General features: G+C 39.8%; 1 protein-coding gene across 2 annotated transcripts in view; it reads right to left on the reverse strand.

Annotated features, from left to right (window-relative positions):
• The window catches only part of stk32a (serine/threonine kinase 32A), a 152,682-nt gene extending 142,565 nt beyond the window's left edge, over positions 1-10,117 (reverse strand). The window contains exons 1-2 of one of the 2 annotated variants that reach the window (XM_051933752.1): positions 9,858-10,117; positions 6,138-6,356 (exon numbers count right to left, since the gene is read on the reverse strand). In XM_051933752.1, coding sequence (XP_051789712.1) covers positions 6,138-6,210 — 73 coding nt within the window. In that variant the 5' untranslated portion in view covers positions 6,211-6,356; positions 9,858-10,117. The remainder of the gene's footprint in view (positions 1-6,137; positions 6,357-9,857) is intronic. The other variant, XM_028812730.2, reaches the window with a different exon arrangement.
• Between the last annotated feature and the right edge of the window lie 10,100 nt (positions 10,118-20,217).

A 20,217-nucleotide genomic window follows, 5' to 3' on the forward strand; every position in this document is an offset into this window, starting at 1 on the left:
GAAGGACGGCAGTTTTCTAAGGAAGTATAGTCGTCTCTGTCCTTTCTTACACAGAGCATCAGTATTGGCAGTCCAGTCCAATTTATCATCCAGCTGCACTCCCAGGTATTTATAGGTCTGTACCATCTGCACACAGTCACCTCTGATAATCACGGGTTCCATGAGGGGCCTGGGCCTCCTAAAATCCACCACCAGCTCCTTGGTTTTGCTGGTGTTCAGTTGTAGGTGGTTTGAGTCGCACCATTTAACAAAGTCCTTGATTAGATTGCAGCCCACGATAGCAGTGTCGTCAGCGAACTTTTGCACGTGTCAGGACTCTGAGTTGTACTGGAAGTCGATGTATATAGGCTGAACAGGACCAGAGAAAGTACAGTCGCGTGCGGCGCTCCTGTGTTGCTGACCACAATGTCAGACCTGCAGTTCCCGAGATGCACATACTGAGGTCTGTTTGTAAGATAGTCCACGATCCATGCTACCAGGTATGAATCTACTCCCTTCTCTGTCAGCTTGTCCCTGAGGAGCAGAGGTTGGATGGTGTTGAAGGCACTAGAGCAGTCCAGAAACATAATTCTTACAGCACCACTGCCTCTGTTCAAGTGGGAGAGGGATCGGTGTAGCATGTAGATGATGGCATCCTCCGCTCCCACCTTCTCCTGGTATGCGAACTGCAGAGGGTCAAGGGTGTGGCATACCTGTGGCCTCAGGTGGTGAAGCAGCAGCCGCTCCATGGTCTTCATCACATGTGACGTCAGAGCGACAGGCCGGAAGTCATTCAGCTCACCAGAACATGATACCTTTGGGACTGGGGTGATGCAAGATGTTTTCCAAAGCCTTAGGATTCTCCCCTGTTCCAGGCTCAGGTTGAAGATGCGCTGTAGAGGACTCCCCAGCTCCAACACACAGACCATCAGCAGTCGTGGCGATACTCCATCTGGACCCACTGCTTTGCTGGCACGAAGTCTCCTCAGCTCTCTGCTCACCTGCGCTGTTGTAATTGTGGGTGGGGGAAAACTCTCTCCTATGCTGGTATCAGCAGAAAGATGGGTGGAGGTGGGTGGTAATAAATAATATAAAGTAATAAAGTATACCTAAGTTAAGCTCTAAATTAGACTGAGCAGATCAGAAAAGGCATGTCTGCTAAGCAATTACCAGGTTAATGTAAAAGTTCCATTGACACTTTATTGAGAATTCCATTATAGAGGTGTAGAGAACTGGAGCCGTTTCCAGCTGCATTAGGCAAAGGGCAGGAATGAATTCTATTCAAGAAGCTAGGGGGATCCAATGGTTGCCACAGCTGCCACACAGCTCCACTTTCTTAAACATCTGCCTAGTCACTATATGTGTGGAGTTTACTAATTCCATTCATGTCTGCATGGGGTTTCGTCCAGCTTTTCTTTTACATCCCAATGATATGAATCTAACAGCATGCACAGACACTTTTTAACTCTAGACCAATGCAGGCACCAGTTGACATACCTGACTTTTATAAGTGAGAGCAATCCTGACCTACCGGACAAAAACACAAAAAAGTCAGAAATGGTGAAGTGAATCCAGGCATTTGATGGTGTGTAGAAGGTATTGACCATGTTGACCTATCATAAATGTACCAGATTTAGTAATGCAATTGATTGACATTGTAAAAAATAACTATGTATGTATATATATACTAGGGGGTTCCCCCTGCTCGCTTTGCTTCCCAACCCCTCCGGCCTGTGCTATGTGCTAGCCACTTCGCGTCTCTGCCGCTCACGTTGTGAAGAGGGGTGCTGAACTCACCCCAAGGAGATGCGGTCACTCCTCCGAACCCCCTCTTAAACGGTGATACAATGGGAAACAAATAGTATTTTTTTTACCTCCTCTTTGCTCGATCAACTGCTGTTGCTGCTGTGCTGTGTGATCTGCATCTTGCACAGCGCTTCGAACATTTAAAAGCCTGTACAGCAGCTGTCCTACTCTTTGTCTTTTATTTCCGGCCCTGGGCATGGTTAAATCTTTTGGCACGTGAGTTCTTGATATTTTTTAGTTCATAATTTTAAAACGGAATAAGAATCTGAAAATCTAACAACATCACATTAAAGCTCGATAAATTCTGAAAAGAATGATACCAAACATATACATACAGGTTTTAAAATTAGCCGATTTAAAGCATGACAAAAAACGTGACATAAAAACGGCACATAAAATCGTTGCACAAAATCATTGCACTTTTAGGCTTAGGATTTTGTATAGAGAGAGTATATATATATATATATATATATATATATATATATATATATATATATATATATATATATAATCCAATTGAGAATTTGTGACTGAACTTGATAAGTCTGTTCACTCACAATCTCCATGCAACCATGACAGATCTTGAGGAGCGGTTTTGCAACAAAGAATGGGAAAAAATGGCAGTGTCCAGAAGTGCAGAGCTGATAGAGAGAGACCTGTGTACACAAACACAAGGCTGTGACGGCTGCCAAAGATGCATCTGCTAAATACTGACTTGAAGGAGTGAATACTCAAGTGATCATTTATTTTGTGTTTTATATTTGTAATTACTATCACTTACAGAGATCTGTTTTCACTTTGACATTAAAGAGTCGTTTTCTGTTGATCTTTTTTAAAAAAGCCAAATTATATCTAGTTTCAAAACTGTACAGTAATAAAATGTAAAAACATTGAAGGGAGTGAATACTTTGTGTAGCCCATCACCTTAGCTACTGTACTATGATCATACCGATCAAGCCTAACATAAAGAGCCTAGTGCTAATGTATTAAGAATGCTTTGATTTTTCCCATGTGGGTATTTCTTTTACACACTTCAGAACTTTACAGATCAAAACGTAGGACCATCACCATAGCCTTTCCAGTACATCTGAATAGTCCACTTTCCCCATAATGTCATTTGAACATCATCCTTTCACCTTCACTGTGTATACGTTCAATCCCAAAATGCATGGTCACTCTCTATGTCCTTAAAACATTTACACTTCATATGGAATTTTAACAGCATTACTCCAAGGTAGGGTGTATTAAAGTACAGATATGGAGGGATGTTTACTCGATTTTGGTACTTTGAAGAGGGTGTCATTGGCAAATTACAGTATAATACATTGCATATCCTCTTTGTTGCTTCTTTATGAATATTAAAATCAGTGTAATAGCATTCTCAGACACCTTTAGTCCAGTTCAGGATCATAGGGAAACATCAGCTGCAATGCAGTAAGCAGTTTTGAACAAGAACCAGTCCACCACAGGGCTCACTTATGGGTCACCGTCACAGTTTATCCAAGCTGTGCAGCTTTGGTGAAGTGGAAAGAAAAATAGAGGACCCAGGGCATGGCAAAAACAGCAGACTTTATACAGACCAAGCAAGGACCCTGCTAATGAGATGCAGCATTGCTAAAGCTACATATTCTTCAAATTCATATTAATTATGACTGTTTTATTTACTCTAAAAGTTTTGTGCCTACTGAACCATTTATGTGGAAAATAAAAACTGTGTGAATAGTGAATGCTCTTTGATTAGGAACAAAACCTACGCAGTATCTATACATCCATTGATATATTTTCTCTACTCTATAATAATTCTTTTAAAAAACAACTCAAAACTCATCTGTTCAGGAAGGCTTTTAGCTCTACTTGACTTTATTACCTTTCTCTCAGTTTACTTCTCTGTCAAGTTGCTAATGTAACCTGTATGTGTGTGTGCTAGACCATCAATTATGTTGTCTGTTTTTTTCTCAGAATTTACTGTCTTAATCTTCTTTATTTATTTATCTGGTTTGTACAATGCTATATACTGTATATTCTGCCGTTCTTTATTTATATTGTAAGTGCCTTGAGCATGGGAAAGGCGCTATATAAATAAAATGTATTATTATTATTATTATAAAATTTCTGGCAGCACTGGGTGTGAGGATGAAGCAAGCCCAGACACACACTAAACTTAAAACTCACGTGTATGAGTTATGGAGTACCTGGAGAAAACCCACAACCAACACAGGGAGAACATGCAAACTCCTCAGCTGTCAGTTCACTAACTGGAGTTTGCTAACCACAGCGATTATTCACAACCTTCACAATGGAGGTGTGTCACATCTGCCCAAATCCAGCAGATCAGGCATCAAGAGTAGTGGGCCTAGAAATCTTCATCAAAAGTAAAATATGAACTGGTGACATATACCCACACTGTAAAATAAATAATGTTAAATATACAATAAAGTACTGGTTTCCAGAACTTTACTTTAAAAAAGAAGGAGACAATATTTTTAGGTCTGCGGTATACTTTAAAAAAAAATGTATATTTATGGTAACAAATTGGCAGCTGTGGTTGCCAGAATTTTACCGTAAAAAATAAGGTGACAATATTTTTATGTTTACAATATAACTTTGTAACAAATTACTGTTTTTTCTTTACAACACATTCCAACAGAAGTGAATGTTTAATTATAACCTGATATCCATGCACTGTAATAAATCTACCAATCAATAAGCTATTAGAAAACACTGTCAGGATCAAACACCAGTACACAGTTTGCATCAGTAAAGTAACTACAACCAATAGCAAACATGAATCATTTAATTGTATACATTGAAAAGAATTCAATGTTTAACAAAGTTATGGCACATTGTCTGGTGGAAAAGTAAAGTTTGCTTTTGTGGTGTATGGTGTCCTACAGGTGTGCCCGCTTATCGAATACAACCCACCATAAATCAGCTTCCATAACCTCAAAAAACCTTCAGCACGCAGGGAAAAATACGTCTGCTAACTTGGTTTAAGTTTTTTTCCTTACTATTCAAAGGTATGCGGTTTACCAGGAACAATACGGTAAAAGGGGGCGTGTCCTTATGCAAATATCGTAACTTCAGTGTCACTGAAATAGTTCTTTACTGTTTTATACTTTACAGTTGTTTACCTTCACTATTTAACAGTTTTACACTGTAAAAATAAAAGATTTTTTAGTATAACTCTAATGTATCAGTAAACGGTATGTAGCATATTTTGAAGGTAGAAAAATATTGATTTTACAGAACTTGGCTGTAAAAAATAATGAAATGTATTGTTTAAGACAGTGTTTCCCAACCTCAGTCCTGGAGACCTCCTGTGGCTGCAGGTTTTTGTTACAACCAGCTTCTGTTTTTAACTGGACTCCTGGGCTAATTAAGTGATGTGTTATTTCATAAGTTCTGTGTTTTGGGAACAATATAGAAAATAGAAAACTAAGTTTGGTAAAATAAATATATTTATAATATAAAAATATACCAAGCAGTTATGTGGGAATAATGTATTTTTTTCATTTTGACAATATTTTCATCTTGATTTTCATTCTACTTTTCTAGGTGTTGTAATTGTTTAATTAATCTATTATTTACTAATTAGTGGGTCTGATGCTAAAGTAGTTGCAGCCTTTGATACTTCAGTGTTGTTTGCCAGCATGTCTGCTCTGCTCATTTTTAATTGTCATTAATAAGATACAATGAAGGGGAAAAACTGCACAGAGAAAGGGTAAAATATAATGAAATCAACAAAAGAGAGTTAAGCATTTAAATCTCTAGCAAAAGCAGAAATATTTCTAAATGTCTTATAAATGTAAAAATCATGCTGCTGTGCTTTTCCGAATGTAGAATAAAAGAAAAATAATACCAGCTAATTAAATGAGATCAGTGCTATCAGGCGTTGTCACAGATTAGGAATCTCTTTGGAACAAAAACCTGCAGCCACAGGGGTCCCCCAGGACCGAGGTTGGGAAACACTGTTTTAAGGTATACAGGTAATTTTCAGTAGAACGCAAGGTGATTATTCTTTTTTTCAGAAAAAGTATTTTACTTTCACCATTTACAGTATTTTTACCATTAAATGTACTGACATTTTTTTACTGTGCAGTCATTGCACTCATCTGAGTTCTCACATCACTCCCTTTACTCCTCCACTATGGTATTAACTGCACTACTTTGGACTTGGACCACAGCCCATTTGGCACCTGTCCTACAAATGACACACTCTGAGATCTCTGACTCCTGAATGCCCACAGCTGCCAGACCACTTTGCCAGCCTCTTGCCCAGTCTCGTCACACTCTGCTCCCCAGCTTACTGTACACAATATCAAGCCAAAATAGGAATGAACTGCTAGCCTTACCCTCTTCATTTTGGTCAAAAACAGGAGGCTTGCTGGAGTGACTGACTCCCATTTTAATTATTTCTCTTCTCATTCAAACACTTGGAGTCAGTTGTTTCATTTCTGAAGTGGCATGCTGTTTTTCTAGAAAGTGGAGCACGAGTCGACACTCGTCAGAAGCAGACACAGGGTTTACTTGTCAGGAGCACCAAAAGCTGTGAACTGCGTCATCTAAGGCCCCTGAGGATAAAGGAAAGACAATTAACAACATCACTGACCTCCGCCAGCATCTGGAGAGATTAGAGGTGTCAATATCGCTCGGTTTCTGCAATAGTGGCACTCTGGGTTTGACAGCCCCATCAGAATTTTAGCAATTAATAAAATTCACACAAACCTGAACAAAGGTTAAAGTTCATTAGTTACCATTTAAAACAAAATATGCAGATTGTTAAAAAGACAGCAAGTGGGTTACAGCAGTGAATTGTTAAACACAAAGAAAGAAAGAAAGAAAGAAAGAAAGAAAGAAAGAAAGAAAGAAAGAAAGAAAGAAAAAGAAAGAGAAAGAAAGAAAGAAAGAAAGAAAGAAAGAAAGAAAGAAAGAAAAAGAAAGAGAAAGAAAGAAAGAAAGAAAGAAAGAAAGAAAGAAAGAAAGAAAGAAAGAAAGATTGGGTAGAGCGTACATGAGTGAACGCAGAACATATTTTATTTTTAACTTATTTCATTTATCTAATTAAAAAAAAGTTATCCAACAGAAACTGAAACTCCCCTGTGGTAAATGAACTCAGCAAAGAGGACAATTAGAGTCAGCTGACTGGCCGCAGCCAATCATGATTACAGCAAGACCTGCTCAGTATTAATGAAACTTATTTTGACCCTCATCATCAGTCACAAGGATTCGACAAGCACATTATGCCACAACCAAAGGAAATTTGCTGACAAGAAAAAGAGTTGATATAAATCAGTAAAAAAGCCGCAGGACTGCAGAGATGTTTTTAAGGCTGTGGGACTCCAATGATGCACGGTGACAGCCGTAATCTCCAAATGGAAAGCACAGTGAACTGTAGGGAAACTTCCCAGGAGTTGTGAGTATTGTTGAAATGGCTCAGTTTAAAATCATCAAGGAAGTCACAAAAGTTTCTTAAAAAAATAATCCAGGGAATTGCAGGACTCTCTTGCCTCAGCAAAGATCAGTGTGCCCGACTTCACAAAATGGCCTCCATTGGAAAGTAGCAAGGTTGAAACAAGAAGAACATAAATGCTCATGTCTCATTTGCCCCTGGATGACTTCCAAGCCTTTCCTGTCCAGCGTCAAACAAACACAGCGTTCCAGCATAACATTACACCAACGGTCATACATGGTGCTGTAGTGGGATGATGTGGGGATGCTTTGCTGCTTCAGGAACTGAACACAAATTGTCATCAATGATGGAACCCTGAGTTCTACACTGTATTAGAAATTCATGTCATCTGTCTGGGAGCTGAAGTGTAGATGTGTCACGGAGCATGACAGAGGTCCAAAAACACAAAAGCAGGTCCACATGCCGGCAGAATTGGGTACCCAGTAGGCCAGGACCCCACCTTCTACGGAAAACCAGTATATCCCAGGTTGCCCCTACTTCCATCCAGTTAAGTTAGAACGTGCATATCTTTAGGATGTAGAAGAACACTTGAATACCCAGAGTTGAGAGACAACGGTGCTATCTATTGTGCCACCATACCACCCAGTTCAAGAATAAATGTTACAAAATATAAACGTGGTTAGAGGTTACACTTAATTAACTGTCACATAAATCTTAACAGGCATCAGACCACATTGCAGTGGTGCCACGTCACTCCTCCAGGGAGTCACGTTTGATCTTCGGCTCCATCTGTGTGGGGTTTGTATGTTTTCCCAGTGTCTGCTCAGATTTTCTTTTGGCTTTGAATTTCTCAAACATCCCAAAAGCAGACCCGTTTAATTGATTGGTGGCACAGAGTATGAATGTGAATGGTCCTTGAGCTTAACTCCATTCAGTAGTCTAGTTTAAAAATAAAAAAATAAAGATTTGACGTAATGTACATGGTTCTGCCTCCTAAAGCCCTTAAATTCATCTTTATCTTGTACAGTTCTGTTAACAACCTGCATCATCACAAAAGAAATCTGGGTTTGCCTTAACCAACAGTATCTGCAATTTTCAATAAGGTGAATATTTAAATTTTAAATCTTCTAACTGAGATAGGATCTCATCCAAGGAACCCCATTTCTATAAAGACAGACTTTATTTTCCTTTAAAGCTAAAAGTGAATTGTGTTTCTTCAGAAATTTGATGAATTGATGGATCTTGTTACAGCTTTCTGGAAAGGTTAAGTAAATGGAGCAAACAAATAAAGACTAAATCCCCAACAATGACGTTTGCATTACTAGAGCTAAAAATGCTATCCCTGGTCTTTAAACCTGACAATTGTCAGTTTCTCATTTTATCAGATGCCTGAATTCACCACATTTACCATCTGCAGAGCCGTATCATTGTCATCTTTTTAAACTAATTACTTAATGTTTATTTTAAAGCCAGAGCACAAAACCTTGAAATTCACAATGAAGAGTAGCCTTCAATTTTTTCCATAATACTAACAGTAATTTTATATTATGAAATAATTAATAAAAAGTTACTTTACTAAAGTAAACACTTCACCTCAATAAAGTCAGCTACATAACAGCGTAGCACAAATGAGCATATTTTACCACCACGCAGTCACTTAATTAAAAAAGATTCCCAGATATCAATTGATGTACTGTTTAGTCTCTTCGGGATCCACAATGCATTATTTATTAGAGCCCGTTTAGTTCCTTGTCTGGCTGCTTTTCTGGTAGGACTGTGCTCCAGCTGGGTGTAGGTTTTCATCTCAAACATTTTTCAGGTATATCATTGCTTTAATTAAGCACATTACTCCATTAGACATTATTAACTGTGTTCACTTGCCTTACGTCTGGGCTGGAAGAGTTTTGGTGTCCACTAAAATGTCAGATGTTTTTGATAATGTGGCTGGTGACAATGTAAAAGACTACCCATACATCCCATATCAAACCTATTTAATACATTTAAGGCTAGGTATTCCTGTCCTGGCAGCCTCAGATGTTAGGTCCCTGGGTAGGGTGACAAGTCTCTCACTAAGCTCACTCATCAACACAGAACCAGTTTGGGGTTGGCTGGTCTTGGAGGAAGAGCAGAGGACCTTCAGCTAACCGCACGTGAACACGGAGAACAAGCAGACATTACCGGGGAGATGGACGGCTGCCACTACATACTGCGTCACCGTGCTACAGAAGGGGGAACTGCTTAAAGCTCCTTAAAAAGGGTGAACTTAGCGTCTCACCCCGAATCTAAGCGACAACACGGCAATTTTCCTACTTTTAAAACAAAAACGCAGTTTTCTTGAAACATTGAATTGAGTTTTGCCTAAAATATAGCGCCTGTCCGAACAACAGCAACATAAACATTAGCATAATCGATTTTCAATGTGCGCACCAAGTCGATGTGAAATATTCTTTATAGTGCCTTGAGCATGAGCACTGCTATTTTACCAGAGCTATAAGCGAGACGGCAGGTGATTCAGGGTGCATTTCTTATCGATTCGTTAGCACAGAGAAACACTGTTCTCCACAGCAAAACTAAAACTTGATCCTTGGCACTGGCAGCAGTTTCAGTGCACAAAAACGTCGCGATTACGCACACAACGCTCCAAACGCCATGCCTTCCTTACCTGGACTGCGCCTTGCCTGACTGATCCCGAAAGTCCGAAGAATCAGCAGTGCGAATGGGTGAAAAGAGACAGGAGACAATCTGCTGGAAACTGGGGGTCCGTATCGGCGGTACAAATCGCCGACTACTGAGAACTGCAAACGAAACCCACTCGAGCTGAAGCATCTGGGAGTGGAGCCGAGCGCGACGTGCTCAAGAGAGACACCGTCCTCTCCCCGCCTCTCCCGATCTAATGAAGCCTGATCTGTCGATCACATTTCACCGGCTGGGGCAGAACGGCGATTCAAAGAGCCAAAGCTAAACGGAGGGGCAAGTTGCATATTTAAATGTGTGGCGGGGGAAAAGAGGAATTTCAGCTTTAAGGACATTGATGAATCTGAATGGTCGAGTGAATTAATTAATAAATATTAATAAATGTCTTCCTCTACAGACCCATCTCTGCCAATGTCCTTGTTTTATGCCAAGAATAATACCTAAAATGTGTACAGATACAAATAGTCCCCACAAAGTCTTAGCTTAAGGTGTCATTTCTGTCATCCGCTCCTCTCATCCATTTTTAAAGCCGCATTTAAGATATTTCTGAGCTCGGGTTTTTATTTCTGACCAATGCATCATATTTACAAATGTGTAAGAATCATTAGATGTTCATAATGGTGCTGAATTAACAAGGAAGAATGCACAACTTAACCAGTGAGACTGTACTCATCTATCCATCGCCCATCACCTTTCCTATTGTATAGCACATTTCTATTTATCCTTAGTGCATTCAGATAATATGTACACCCCTTCATTTTCTGCACTCTACTATCTTGTAGATTTAAATTTACATCAATACATTTGCCATTTTGTCCATCAGTCTATAATGACAAAATAAAACATGTTTTCACAATGGTTTGCAAATTTATTAAAAAACAAAAATTGAAATCTTTCATTCATATGCTGTAAATATTCAGATCCTTAATTCAGTACTTTGAAGAATCCCCTTTGGCAGCCTCAATTTTTCTTGGTTAACTTTCTACAAGCTTTGCATGCCTGGATTTTTATTCCCAAATTCTGATAGATTGGATAGGATGCTTCTGTTAAGCTGCCATCTTCAGGTGTCTCTGCAGATGGGGTTTAAAGTCTGGACTTTGGGTGGGCTTCTCAAGGGCAATCACATACTTGCTCCAAAGCTATTCCAGCATTGTCTTGGCTGTATGCTGTGTCATTATCATGCTGACGGGTGAAGCCTTGCCGCAGTCTGAGGATGTATGAATGCTGGAGTAGGTTTTCATCAGGGACCTCTGCGTATTTAGCTCCATTTATCCTTCCTTCGATTCTGACCAGTCTCCCTGTCCCAACTGTTGAGAAGCACCTCCATAGTAGGATGCTGCTGCCACCACCATGCTTCACCACAGGGATGGTATTAGTTAAGGTATGAGCAGTGCCTGGTCATTGCCAGACATACTGCTCTCATGGTCCCTTGAATTCCTTTTATGCAAGAGTGGTTTCCGTCTGACCTCTCTACCATAGTTGCCTCATTATGGATGGAGTGCTTCTGAGATGGCTCTCCTTCCAACAGGTTCTCCCATGTCAACAGAGCACTCCTGAAGCTCTGTTAGAATGACCATTGGGCTTTGGCCACCTTCTTGACCATTGCCATTCTTGCCTGGTTACACAGTTTGGCCAGAAAAGTTCTGGTGGTACCAAACTTCTTCCATTTTACAATTGCCAAGGTCACTGTGCTCTGAACACTCAAAGCTTTAAAAATGGTTTTACACCCTTGCATTGATAAATGCCTCACCACAACTTCATCGATGAGGTCTACAAAGAAGTGTGAATTGCTGGACCTTATATACACAGGTGTGTGCATTTCTAAATGATGTCCAATCCAATTCAGGTTGCCACAGGTGGACCCCAATCAAGTTCTAGACCCATCTCAAGGAGAATTAAAGCAAACAGAAAGCACCCGAGCACAACTTGGAATGCAACAGCAAATGGTCTGAGTGCATAAATGAGAGATTTCATTTTTTGATTTTTAGGAAATATGTAAACCTTTCTGAAAACATGTTTTCACTTTGTTATTATGGCTTATTGAGTGTAGATTGATGGGCAAAAATGGCAAAGCTACTCATTTCAAATTAAATGTACAATAAAGTGTGCAGAAGGTGAAGGGGTCTGAATATTTTCTGAATCTATCTATCTATCTACTGTGTGATATGGTGTCTTCAATATCTATCTATCTATCTACTGTGTGATATGGTGTCTTCAATATCTATCTATCTATCTATCTATCTATCTATCTATCTATCTATCTATCTATCTATCTATCTATCTATCTATCTATCTATCGTATGATATGGTGTCTTCAATATCTATCTATCTATCTATCTATCTATCTATCTATCTATCTATCTATCTATCTATCTATCTATCTATCTATCTATCTACTGTGTGATATGGTGTCTTCAATATCTATCTATCTATCTATCTATCTATCTATCTATCTATCTATCTATCTATCTATCTATCTATCTATCTATCTATCTATCTACTGTGTGATATGCTGTCTTCAATATCTATCTATCTATCTATCTATCTATCTATCTATCTATCTATCTATCTATCTATCTATCTACCGTATGATATGGTGTCTTCAATATCTATCTATCTATCTATCTATCTATCTATCTATCTATCTATCTATCTATCTATCTATCTATCTATCTATCTATCTATCTATCTATCTACTGTGTGATATGGTGTCTTCAATATCTATCTATCTATCTACCGTATGATATGGTGTCTTCAATATCTATCTATCTATCTATCTATCTATCTATCTATCTATCTATCTATCTATCTATCTATCTATCTATCTATCTATCTATCTATCTACAGTATGCTAACAGAGCATTTAACTTCTTCATTTCATGACTGTGAGGTATACTGAACTAGGTTAGTATTTATTTGCCAAGTCAAACTAGCATTTAGAGATGCCTCAAAATATATTTAAGAAATCTTAAACCACAGTTCACCTCTTCAAATATCAGACTCTTTTCAAAGGTATCTCAAAATAAAGTCGCTTAATGTAAAATTTCCTTTTCTTTAAATGGGAATTTCAGTCTCTATATTCATGTGAGAAATCACAAAATGGACAGGCAGTCATTTTGAAATATCTGAAAACATTTGAGATATTGATATTGAAGGTCTCATAAGATGATATTCAGATACCTTGAAATAGCTCTTTCGTTTTGAAGAAATTTTAAAACGTATTTCAGGTGTCATGTAATAAAATCTTAAAGTAATCTTTTTAATATATTTCAAATGGAGCAGAAATCAATTATAAAACATCAGGAAATGTGTTTTAGATACGTCAAACATGAGTTAGTGTAAAGATATCCAAAATGCTTTTTAAGATATTTTCATTTACATTTTGAAGTATCTTTACATAATATCCAGATCATTTCGAGATTTCTGAAATACATTTTCATGCAGGTATGTTAAAGTCGCCTTCTATGCATTTTATTTTTGACATATCTCAAAGTGATAACAGGAAGCCCCATTGAGAACATGGGCAGTTTTACCAGAGCACATCTTGATTTGCTTTTCAGGTAACCCAAAATGCGCAGTTTTTTAAAGACATTTCGAAATGTATTTAAGGTATGTATATCAGAAGGCGTCGGGAACTTATTTCAAACTTATTTCCGATACTTTACAATGAGTTTTAGACATCTTACAGTGACCGGAATGTCATTTTAAGATATCTTGAAATGCATTTGAACTATCAAATATACATTTACTGTCTCATGAAATAGTCGAAGCCTTTAATTGATGGTTGGACAAAATGCATTTCGAGTTGTCTGGCCTTAGTATGTCCCAGTTGAGTCTGACCGCGGACATCCACTTGCAGACCCCATAGTGGGGGACTACAGTCAGACCCTTCTCAGCTTTGCTACTGTATCACCCCCAGCGCCAACACGAATTCTTTATCAGTAATAATTCATTCATTACATTTATATAGCGCTTTTCTCAGTACTCAAAGCGCTATCCACACAGGGAGGAACCGGGAAGCGAACCCACAATCTCCGTACTGCAAAGCAGCAGCACTACCACTGCGCCAGTAGCAGTAATCGTGCCGGCCAGGGGTGGTCTACGCCTTATGCCCAATACTACCTGGACCTGCACCGTTTTACCCTCAAACCTGAACACGTTTAAGGGGCTTACAATAGATGGACCGGTCAAGTGCCATGCATTTGCGATTAAGTCTTAGTATATGCGATGGAAATGCCCCACAAGATACGACCTGTTGCCTTAGAGAGGACAAACACCAGGAGGCTGTCGGGTTATGAGCAGGGCTGCAGTTATGCGGTTAGTTTAGTCTTCATATTGCTCGTCGAGACTGTCGAATATTTAACACTTAGGGAAACTATTGAGCTCTTAATCTTATTGTTCAGTTTTAGTGTATCGCAAGGCGGACTTCCGAAATCACGAAACACGTCTGGTTTCCCCCTCCTCTCTCTCTCGATCTTTTAATCATATTTCAGATTAAATGGCAATTCATTGCGTGCGTGTGTATCTGTAACAGGTAGATGAAGTGGCATGTTCCCTGTGAATCCAGACTTTTGTTACCCCCCCGACTGATCAAGCGAGAAAAAAACACATGTATGCTAAATGAATAGGATTTACTAAAAAGTGATGGTACGCAATGCGTATTATTTGCGTTGCGTTTAAAATCGAACGTTTTTATTGTGTCTTGAACCGTGTCTTCACGGCACTGATGGACGTCTTTGAAAACAACTTAAGAACAACTTTGGAGAAGATTTGCATCGTTCTCAAAGGAACACGTTAAGAATAAAATCAACAATATTATCGACACGTCGAGGCCTGAAAATCAAGACTTACAATATACGAACATGCAGATAGAGCAGGGACATTCAATTCAGACCGCTAGCTTTCCCACACTTTTTTAGTCAGGAAGCGACATCAAGTGGTTTTCTCATGATCTGCAGACATTTACTGTATATGGTGTCCATTTATTTCTCTCTCCATGTACTAACTCCGCCTATTCTGTTACGGAGCATTCGTGCGACTCGACGGACACCATCACTGGAAAGGAAGAAAGTCCGCCACAGATTGAGATTCCCGAAGGCGTAGGGGTGATTGCAGAAGTGAAACCCTTTCTTTATATTTAACTACAGTCAAACAGCATCATCTGGTGGATGCCTCAAGTAATAAATTATGTGCAATAACCCAATAGTGCAATAGTTATTTATTCTTTCCAGTATTTAAATAATGTGCAATAACTCGATTTAGTTATTATTCTTTCCATTAGTATATAGCGTCGCAGAACTTTTTTTTGCAACTTTTTGCACCATTTGTTTATTTGTGTATTTACTTGTTGTGTTCTACATATATGTCTGCACTAAAGGAGCTGCTTTTAATCTCATTGTACACGTGCATAGTGACAATAAAAGGCATTCTATTCTATTCTAAAGCTAATTTCTTCATGAGTGAAGTCATCTGAACCCCTGAGACTGCTAGTTTCGTCTTCTAAAGATTCTTTTAAAATAAGACGAGACTCTCTTGTGTTCTCCCATCGACGTACCAGAATTAACCAAGAACGATCGATTTCCCTTTTTAAAAACGTATCGCAAAGACTTGTGCGAAGTGTATGATTTATTATTCCGGGTCTTTTTTGTTTCTTTCAGATGAGTAGCTCCTCTTTTGGCCCTCTGACACTAAACGGTGTGCTTTTGGAAGTTGATATTCTCAGGTGCTCGGAGTATGTGTGCTTATGAAATGAGAGAATGAAATGAAAATGAAATGTTATGCAACCAGAATGAAATGTGCGCTTGTGGTTATTAGTTAGAAGTTTATCGACAAACCCCAACCCAGCAGCAGCCTTGGCGTTTTTATTTCTATTTATTTGTAATGTAACGTGGCTGCTCGCATGAGTGTTTGAAGTACAAGGAGCGGTTTACCTGCAGGTAGCCCGCTTGTTGGTAACTATTAAAAGGAGCACGTTTTATAATTCAGGAAAGGCAATGGAATTTGAGGGAGATGTAGAAGAGATTCTTTATTTGCCTTTTGTATAGATGGATGGATGGAGTGCAGTACAGGTCACCCATTTACAATATGACAAAACAAGTGGAAGAGCACAAATACAGAACAGAACACTTACATTACAAGGTAGCATGTTGCTGAATGTTTAATGTATGTTAATGTACACAGTTTATTTATTCTAACTATGATAGACATGGCGGCACGGTGGCGCAGTGGGTAGCGCTGCTGCCTCGCAGTTGGGAGATCTGAGGACCTGGGTTCGCTTCCCGGGTCCTCCCTGCGTGGAGTTTGCATGTTCTCCCCGTGTCTGCGTGGGTTTCCTCCCACAGTCCAAAGACATGCAGGTTAGGTGGATTGACGATTCTAAATTGGCCCTAGTGTGTGCTTGGTGTGTGTTTGTGTGTGTCCTGCGGTGGGTTGGCACCCTGCCCGGGATTGGTTCCTGCCTTGTGCCCTGTGTTGGCTGGGATTGGCTCCAGCAGACCCCTGTGTTCAGATTCAGCGGGTTGGATAATGGATGGATGGATGGATGGATGGATGGATGGATGGATGGATGATAGACATTTTTGAGAAAATGGATTGCAGAGGGGAAAAAAACTGTTCTTGAACTGAGTTATGTTAGCTTTGATACCTATGGTCTGATACCAGTTTGGAAAATAGTGTGACTGATGTTGCGCAGAATTGCATCTGCCCTGTTTGCTCAGCGTTTGGTATATATGGACTGTCTTGTGGGAAGAATAAAGCCAGTGATACACTGCGTCTGCTTCAGCACCCTCTGCAGTGCTCTGGTGTTCCCTTACCAGGTTGCCATCCTATCTGTCAGTACATTTTCAGTCATGTGCTGCGGTGGAAGTCCACCAGTATTTGTTTCCGAATACCACATTTATGGATCATCTGAGGAAGTGAAGGTCCTGCGGTGCTTTTTAAATGATGGCAGTGGTGTTTTGTGACAATTTTAATTTCTCTTTTGCGTGGAGACTGAGAAATTTGAAACTGACCACTCTCTCCACCACAGCCTATCAATGTACGGTGGTGAGTGCTTCACATGTCCACTCCTGAAGTTTAGAGTCATCTCTTTAGTTTTATGTTCAAGGTGAGGTTGTTGATGTGACACCAGTCAGCCAGAGTGTTCATTTCCTGATGGTAAGCACTTTCATTGTTGTACATACAGTAATATAAAAAAAAATATTTTTGTATAGCCCACAATCACACAATAGGCTTTAACAGGCCGTTTTTTGATAGCTTCCCTGCCTTGACTCTCTAAGAAGACGAGAAAAAAATCCCAAAAAACCCTTGTAGATGAAAAAAATGGAAGAAATTTTGGGACAGGCAAATCAGAGAGAGACCCCTTTCCAGGTAGGTTAGGCATGTAATGGGTGTCACAAAATGGGGTAAGTTCAATACAATATGCATACATAATGTGACTGATGATTGTGGAGTTAAAATTAAGATAACAATGACAATAAGCAAGGTGTGTGGTGTTGCAGTATTTAGCTTTGCTGTCCCTCATCTTTAAATTGTTTTTGCCTTTCTGCGAGTATGCTGGTTTCAAAGCACATTCCATATTGTATATGTGGGTTACACTGAGTTGGCTCAGTACGAGCGTGCGCACTTGAGCCTGCCCTGTGAAGAACTGGCATCTACTCCAGAGTTGCTCCATCCCTTGGAAAAAATGTTACTCCGGCTGACTATCATGTAAACAGCGGGATCAAAAACAATAAACGAATATCTCAAAATGAATCCTCCCCCACTATAAGATACAATGTCTGAAAAGCTTACTATATGATTTCAAGTATATTCTCCAAAGGTTAAGATATCTTAAACAGGAATTCAAATTGAAAAGATTGAATTAATTTACAGATATCTTGACTTGCCCAACAAGAATTCTGAGAATTCTCAATTAATTTGAAATATCTGTAAATTCAATATTGCTTCCAATAAGAGAGGCATCTCCCCAAAACCTCCATTGTTGGTCACGTGGTTGGAGTGTGGATGTTCTCAGCGTGTCTCACTCCCTCCATCTTGGCCCATGCCCAGTTTGGCATTATGATTGTGCCACTGACTCACGGACAGGCTGTCTGACCCATTGGCTGTGGGAGTGGATTTTAAATCTGAGGGTTGCTGGTTCTGCCCCTGCCACCGGGTGACTGTGTGAACCTAACAAGTCACCCGCTATGCCTTTGCTCCATTTGTAAAACAGACATGCACACAAAGGTCCATATAGCTGCAGTTACTAAGAACACTGGGATGGTGTGGTTTAGAAGTTCAGACCATTATCTAAATGATTTTATATCAAAATCATACCCACTCTCCACTCCTTGTTGCTAAAGAGCACACAAAACCAATATGAAGCTGTACTGAAATGCAGCCTAGAGTCACAAAATGTCCTCTTGGTTGAATCATGGAATGGACATCTGCTCCTCCATTGAGACCCCCATTTGAATCGTCCCCAACATAAAGGTCTAGCCATGCAGGTGTAAGTCGCACTAACTATCAGGACATTGAGTTATATTCAGACATGATGGCATTTTCTGAGTCTTCCTGGGATTGTTATATTTGTCTGGCTTGTGAATTCCTACTACCATCATTTTATTATATTATATTCTCAATTATTTTATCAAGCCCCTTGTGGAAGAGCTGTCTGTGAAAGATACCATAAAATTTGAATGGATTACCTAAGAGCGGCACAGTAGTAGCGCTGCTGCCTCAGGTGCTCCCTGTGTCTGTATGGGTGCCCTCCCCGAGTCCAGCAATTCTCAGAACTCTTGTTGGGCAAGTCAAGGTAGGTTGGTGAAGTTATATTTATATTGGCCCCGAAGTAGTAGTGTGTGTGTTCAGCCTTTGATGGGCTGTGCCTTGTCCAGGGATTGTTCCCAATGCCTGCTGGGATACACTCTAGCTTTCACGCAGATTTGCTCTGGATAAAGGTTTAGTCAGAGGATGTGGATCTATCCATCCATCCATTTTCCAACCCGCTGAATCCAAACACAGGGTCACGGGGGTCTGCTGGAGCCACAAGGCAGGAACAAATCCCGGGCAGGGTGCCAACCCACCACAGGACACACACAAACACACCCACACACCAAGCACACACTTGGGACAATTCAGAATCACCAATCTACCTAACCTGCATGTCTTTGGACTGTGGGAGGAAACCGGAGCGCCGGAGGAAACCCACGCAGACACGCGGAGAACATGCAAACTCCACGCAGGGAGGACTTGGGAAGCGAACCCAGGTCCCCAGGTCTCCCAACTGCGAGGCAGCAGCGCTACCCACTGCGCCACCGTGCCGCCCATGTGGATCTATGGATGGATGGATGAATTTCTTAGATCTGTTAGTCCGTGTTCTTATTATTGTTTTTTTTGGTCACCGCCACTTAAGGTTGTCTGAGCACTAATGCCAACAGGAATCAGTCCACAACGGGATGCTGTACCAGTCTTTAGCATGGCACACTCTGACCTGGCCATCTTAGAGCCACCAGTAACCCTAACTTTGTGTCTTTTTATGCAAGCATGATCACTTTTGATACACTTCTATGCAGTAGTAGCTACCACCAGTGCCGTAATAAGTGAATTATTAGAAAACAGTTGTTTTCTATTTTTTTTCTAGCCTTTCTTCTAGTCCCAAATTAGATAAGGTGAGTTCAAAGATGGATGAATGGATAGTAACTGTGTCTAATGTTTGTAGTTATTTTATTATGCTTGCAGTTATTGTTTTTAGTTTTAGTATAGCATGATGGCTCAGTGAATAGTAGAACTCAGTTTGACAGCTGCTAAGTAAAATCAGCCCTACTTCCAAAGCGCTCTTGGCGTCTATCAGCAGTGCATGTCTTGCATAGACTAGGTGATTTTTCACTGCTATTAAATGCTAAATTATTACATTTAATAATGTTTTATAATCTCATGAGTGCTGCAAAGGTGATGATGCACCTTGCTAACAGCGATATACAGCATAAAATAAACCTTGATTACATGTTTAAGACTATGTTTCCTCAAAGGCCTTGGAGACTGTTTGTGTGGGTTGTCCCCATTTACTCCAAGGTCTTCTCACATCATAAAAATGTAGATTATACAGATTGGCAAAACTGAATTGGCCATGGGTGAGTGTGTGAGTGTGAGTGTGTGTGTGTGTGTGTGTGTGTGCCTACTAGGACAGGCTCCATCCCTGAATTAACTCTGAATTATAGTTGAAAGTGGATGTAGTTTGCTGTGTTTTAATGCTATGACCACCAGGTGATGCCCCATTGCCCCAAACACCAGACACAAATCAACCAAACACAGTTTCAGGTAAAATAAAAGGTAGTTTAAAAGATATT

The sequence above is a fragment of the Erpetoichthys calabaricus genome, chromosome 11, assembly GCF_900747795.2.
Source record: "Erpetoichthys calabaricus chromosome 11, fErpCal1.3, whole genome shotgun sequence".
Taxonomy (NCBI): domain Eukaryota; kingdom Metazoa; phylum Chordata; class Cladistia; order Polypteriformes; family Polypteridae; genus Erpetoichthys; species Erpetoichthys calabaricus.